The sequence below is a fragment of the Oncorhynchus clarkii genome, chromosome 22 (assembly GCF_045791955.1).
Source record: "Oncorhynchus clarkii lewisi isolate Uvic-CL-2024 chromosome 22, UVic_Ocla_1.0, whole genome shotgun sequence".
Classification (NCBI taxonomy): Eukaryota; Metazoa; Chordata; class Actinopteri; order Salmoniformes; family Salmonidae; genus Oncorhynchus; species Oncorhynchus clarkii.
Genome location: NC_092168.1, coordinates 11,641,296 through 11,647,432, shown reverse-complemented (window position 1 = coordinate 11,647,432; position 6,137 = coordinate 11,641,296). Strand labels below are relative to the sequence as shown.

Sequence of the window (6,137 nt, the reverse complement as noted above, 5' to 3'; positions counted from 1 at the left end):
TTTGACTACACTTTCTAATGGCGGCTGTAGCTTGTAGGACGTAATTATATTTTTAAAACACACTCAACAGCAATTAGTAGCTGTGTCGACTATGTCGTGGAGGTAAATTGTGCGCATACAATCAGGATACTGATACTTGTACAATATCACCCTCTTGTGGCATGCTTGACTTCTCAGTGATTTATTACAATGTTTAAAGTAAGGAATATATTCAATTGTTGCTATAAACTAATGCCATAGATTATAATCCTGTCTCCCAGGCCTTTGCTGGAAGTGTACCCCCGTGCAGCTTCCCTGTGTCTAAATTTTAGGCTACTACTGAGTCTGCCAAGGGGTCTGGACCATTATGGCACAGGAGGTACGGTAGTGTGCTTTCGCTTAAGCCGTAGAGGTTTTATGAGTATTGATAGCAAGCCATATGTGCTCGGATATATTTCAAACCAATTGTTGTCAGTTAAAAAAAAATATATATATATGACGAGTTCGTTCTTGACGAATGCGTAAATCTGTAAAACTCATGGAGGAGTGTGCGTAAAACTGTATAGTCCATAAGTGTAAATTTGTTAAATTAAAGTCGTTTAGTATGTTTTCTTTCACATAAGGGATATAGTCTCAAATTCCATAATGATAATAGGCTATAAACCATTGACATGACTCGTGACCAAGTCATTGTGTCATGCCATCCATATTGCTGCGTAAAATGTACATAATTTAGAGGATTTGATTGACTTTCATTAGAACCTATATGCTACTTTTCATCTGTAAATGAAAATAATATTTCATAACCTGTGTGTAATGTTGCAACTGTAGTTGTCGATAAGCCGCACGATGGCACTAAACGTCTAGACAAAAAAGCTTTCGCAAATCAGACACCCCAAGGCAACAATAACCAGTAGCCTATAGTTTAGTACAGTATAGTAGGCCTACATTACAGCCCATTTTGCTATATATTTGGAATGGTATCTATCCTATAGCCTATTGATTAATACATTTTGCCTTTGGAAAGTAGGTTTGGAGACATGTAGGTCTACTCCATGTAGCCTATAGGTCTACATAGACTAAATATTGGTTCCTGTCATATTTGTAAATGATTGACCTTATATTTTCAAGATAGATTCAGAAAGATAGGCAAGCTGATCATATAACTAACTAACTGATCGTAAAGAAGTGGTCATAACTCAGATTCATTTGATCCCTGTAGCTTTGATGGGATGCAGGGGCGGACTGACCATTTGGCATTCCTGGCAAATGTCAGAAGGGTTGGTAAATTCTTTGCCTAGAGGGCCTGTCTAATTTTTTTTTTGTTTTTTTTTTGCGAAAAATGTTAATTATCTGGCTAATAATGGTGGCCTCAATGAATAAAATGGGCTGGTATGGGGGCCTTGAGGAAACATTTTTAGTTGTGGGTGCCTCAAGGGGGAAAATGTGCCATTGTGTTATAAATGCCAGAACCGATTTCTGGTTCCAGTCCACCCCTGGTGTGATGGGATAGTCTGAATAAAACAGGTTTCTCAGTGGCATTCAGATGTTGACAGGCTGTGGCTGACTTAAGTTCATGCAATAAATCAATAACCATATCCGAAATGTTTATTTGACCATTTGCAGTACTGTCTTGTCTGATTGATAGTGTAGTTGTCTCAAAACTATTCCAAACCTTGCCATTGCGTACCTCTTTAAGGTTTGACAGAAAAATACAGTTCATGTCTGTCTGTTAAATTCATTGTTGCCAGCCCAACCAATCATAGATTTTGACGACACAAAAGAGAGGCCAAAGTTGCAATATAAAAAGGGCTGCCGAATTAAAGTATGACACCTATCAGTGTAGAGCCTGATTTCAAACAGAGGCAACTCTGTAGTCCGCCTTCACATATGCCAATACATATTACATTTGGGATTCAATTTTTATAGCAAACTCCACACCTTAGATAATGCATCTGACGCAGGTTCTGATTTATCTCAGTTTCATGGTTGCTTTCGGTCCAGTGGGTCTTGGTGATCAAACCGCGCACCACCAGCCCCCTGCCACGGATGACGGCGAGCAGTGCTCAACATGCGAGGTCCGACAGCAGATCAAAAACATGAGATTACACGCCATCAAGTCCCAAATTCTTAGCAAACTGCGACTCAAGCAAGCTCCCAATATCAGCAGAGATGTTGTCAAGCAGCTCCTGCCTAAGGCACCACCTTTGCAGCAACTTCTTGACCAGTACGATGTTCTTGGAGATGACAATAAGGATGGACTTATGGAAGAAGATGATGAACATGCCATCACAGAAACAATCATGACAATGGCCACTGAACGTAAGTTTGACAGACTATTATTCAATGTAACTATACAGTGAGTGTACAAAACGTTAGGACAACCTGTTTTTTCCATGACATAGACTGACCAGGTGAATCCAGGTGAAAGCTATGATCCCTTATTGATGTCACTTGTTGAATCAACTTCAACCCGTGTAGATGAAGGGGAGGAGACAGGTTAAATAATTATTTTTAAGCCTTGAGACAATTGAGACATGGATTGCGTATGTGTGCCTTTCAGAGGGTGAGTGGGAAAGACAAAATACATAAGTGCCTTTGAACGTGGTATGGTAGTAGGTGCGGTTTGAATGTACGCTGCTGGGTTTTCACGCTCAACAGTTTCCCATGTGTACAAGAATGGTCGATCACCCAAAGGACACCCAGCCAATTTGACACAACTGTGGGAAGCATTGGAGTCAACATGGGTCAGTATCACTTTGGGACGCTTTCGACACCTTGTAGTGTCCATGCCCCGACGAATTGAGGCTGTTCTCAATATTAGGAAGGTGTTCCTAAAGTTCTGTACACTCAGTGTTTAATAACGTTAAAAAGGCACCAGACCGCAGCTGTTTTTACGCATTGGGCACAGAGCGCACTTGCATATCTGATCCCGTATTACTTGCACCACTATGTTGAGAATAGGTTGGAATTTCATACGAATGATGAATTCGTATTGATGTGTAATTTCATGTTAAATTGAAACCACTATAGAATTTTACGCAGTAAATTTACGAACAATACGCACGAGCCAAGTTCCATCGTATAATGTTCCAGTGTCACTCTGGTGTTGAGTGTGGAAGTTCTAAAACTAGATAGGGTAGGCTATATTGGAGGATACCCTGGAGATGACACATTGTTGTGTTTTATAGTTTATCAATACTTGTCATGACATTGTAACTTTAAATATATATTTTGAAATTGGTTTACCAAGGGGGTTCTTTTGTGTTTTGTGTTAAATACAACTACAAACGTTTTTTTGCAGTCATTTAATTTAGTTTATAAACCAAATTGTATCGTGGAATTAGAGATTACATTTCCATATTTTAATTAATGTTCTAATTTCTCTCCTCTAGCCGAATCCATCGTCCAAGTCGATCGGAAACCCAAGTGTTGCTTATTCTCCTTCAGTTCGAAGATTCAGGTGAACCGCATAGTTCATGCGCAGTTATGGGTGCACCTTTTGCCAGCTGACGAAGTCACCACCGTGTTTCTGCAAATCTCCCGCCTGATGCCTGTCACGGACGGGGGCAGGCACATAGGTATCCGGTCTCTAAAGATCGACGTGAATGCAGGAGTCAGCTCTTGGCAAAGTATCGACGTGAAACAAGTGCTGTCCGTATGGCTGCGGCAGCCGGAGACGAATTGGGGGATCGAGATTAATGCGTTCGACTCGAAGGGAAATGATCTGGCGGTTACCTCAGCAGAAGCGGGAGAAGGACTGGTGAGTTTAGATTGATCTCCCATCGAAGCAATTTACAAATAGTTTTGTAACTTATCCCCGTGGGATCTATGTGAAATAATCTATAACCCATGTATTAATGCGTAATGATGCAATATCAACACGTACCACCCTTGTCAAGAGTGCAAATACATTTTTGTGTCAAATTGTGTGGCAAGACTCATTTGGCTTCAAATACCAGTTGTTGATCAGAGGGGTCTTGGCATCCTAAGACTTGCTCTCATGTGCTTTTATGTTTAGCTAACAATCACATTTTCAAAGTACTTTAGAATCTTTAGTATTAACACACAGACCTCATTAAAGGATGACAGAATAGTTTCCCTGGCCACCAATAATATCATGTTCTATCACCTGATTACATAAAAGTTCACATTATTTACATGGCCAGAAATTCCTGAAGTCCTCTGTGTGACTGTGCTAATCAGAGTAATTGCCTACAGCCTCTCTCTCTCTCTCACACACACACACACACACACACACACACACACACACACACACACACACTTTGTTCTTTTATCCTCATGGGGAACTACAATTGTTTTCCATTCAAAATCCGATTATCCCTAAACCTTAACCCTAACCTGTAACCCAAACCCTAAATCCTTACCCTATTTGTCACTCTCGCCCCTAAACCTAACCCCTAAGCTTAAAATAGCCTATGTCCTCATGACGAGGGAGAACTTTCCTTGTTTTACTATCCCTGTGGGGACTTTTGGGGATTTTAGGTCCCCACAAGGATATAAGTACACACACACACACACACGCACACACACACATGTTCAGTGGCTCAAAGTATCACAACACCAGGTTTGAAATCTTGTTCAGCAATTTTTTATTTTATTTTTTACCTTTATTAATAAAGCAATGTTTTATTGGAGAGGCAAAATCAAATATGTTTCTGGTTTTCAACCATTCCGTATTGTGCCTTTACAGCAACCCTTCATGGAGGTGACGATTTCAGAGGGCCCAAAGCGCTTCAGGAGAGACTCGGGCCTGGACTGTGACGAGAACTCCCCCGAGTCCCGCTGTTGCCGCTACCCGCTCACGGTAGACTTTGAAGACTTTGGCTGGGACTGGATTATTGCCCCCAAGCGCTACAAGGCCAACTACTGCTCTGGTGAGTGCGAGTACATGCACCTGCAGAAGTACCCCCACACCCACCTGGTGAACAAGGCTAACCCTCGCGGCACTGCCGGGCCCTGTTGCACCCCCACCAAGATGTCCCCCATCAACATGCTCTATTTCAACCGCAAAGAGCAGATAATCTACGGCAAGATCCCCTCCATGGTGGTGGACCGATGCGGCTGCTCGTGAGCGAGAGCTCTGCCGGTGAGGGGGAGGGGCTCAGCCAGGGTCTCCCCCCTGGACTTTGGGACAGATCCATCCACCACTACCAGTGCTTTCTGCAGAACACGGTGCAATAGAGCCAGAATAGCGGCTAAAGAAATGCCCGTTCATTCGCTGAGCAGCGCTTCCACCACGGACATGTCTCGTTCATTTTTTTTTCTTTTCATTTTTTTTTTCTTCCCTCCTCCAATCACATGTTCGCAGCCACAATGGCCTAAAACCACATGGATGTAGGAACACAACGCCTGTTCGACTTGGGAGTGGACATAGTAGCCTAAAGTACGCCACATGTTCCCACAAAACTGTTAAATGTTACACGCTCCGTCCAGTTATTCAAACATACAGACATGGATGGACACGCATACACCAGACCTGGGTTCAAATAGTATTAGTTTGCTTTCAAATACTTTGACTGTTTGATGGAGACAGGTGGGGTTTGCACTTTGGGGAATAATCCATTGATTCCATTGCACCAGGCAAGCACAGCTTAAGTACTGAAAAGAAAACAAATCATATTTCAACCCAGGTCAGAAACATAGGTGCACACACACACACACACACAGACTCATTTCCCCCCCAAGATTTTACAGCTACGCTTACCTATCGGTGTGATAATCATATAAGCAATGTTTGAGAGTGAAACCGGGAATCCTCAACGACTTTTGAAAGGGCTTGGAAAACTATAGCTGAGGTCTCAGTCTGAACTGGCCTTCATGCATAATGCCATAAACACCATGCACACACACAGCAACAGTGCATTCTTATTCAACTTTTAATCATAGCTTTACCACCATTCAACTGCCTGAACTGCCCTACTCACTTGAATTATTCTTATTGTAAATCAACATTACTGGACAGGAGGACTTGAACCGGAGGCACAATGAATGCAGTCTACACATTGAGATGTGTTTAAGACAGATAAATATATTTTGAAAAGTATGAATGTTAAAACCACGTTTAAACTCTGTCTTACAAATAACACAGTTTGCACTATGGCAAACCAATAGAAAGAATTGGTTGCTACAAAAGT

The 6,137-nt window shown here is 41.9% G+C and overlaps 1 protein-coding gene across 1 annotated transcript in view; it reads left to right on the top strand.

The window, feature by feature from the left end:
• The first annotated feature begins 1,811 nt into the window (after positions 1-1,811).
• LOC139380367 (myostatin b) overlaps positions 1,812-6,137 on the top strand; it is a 4,507-nt gene continuing 181 nt past the window's right edge. The window contains exons 1-3 of the mRNA XM_071122986.1: positions 1,812-2,301; positions 3,375-3,742; positions 4,694-6,137. The exon at positions 4,694-6,137 is cut by the window's right edge and continues 181 nt beyond it. Of these exons, the coding sequence (XP_070979087.1) occupies positions 1,929-2,301; positions 3,375-3,742; positions 4,694-5,074 (1,122 nt within the window). The 5' untranslated portion in view covers positions 1,812-1,928 and the 3' untranslated portion in view covers positions 5,075-6,137. The remainder of the gene's footprint in view (positions 2,302-3,374; positions 3,743-4,693) is intronic.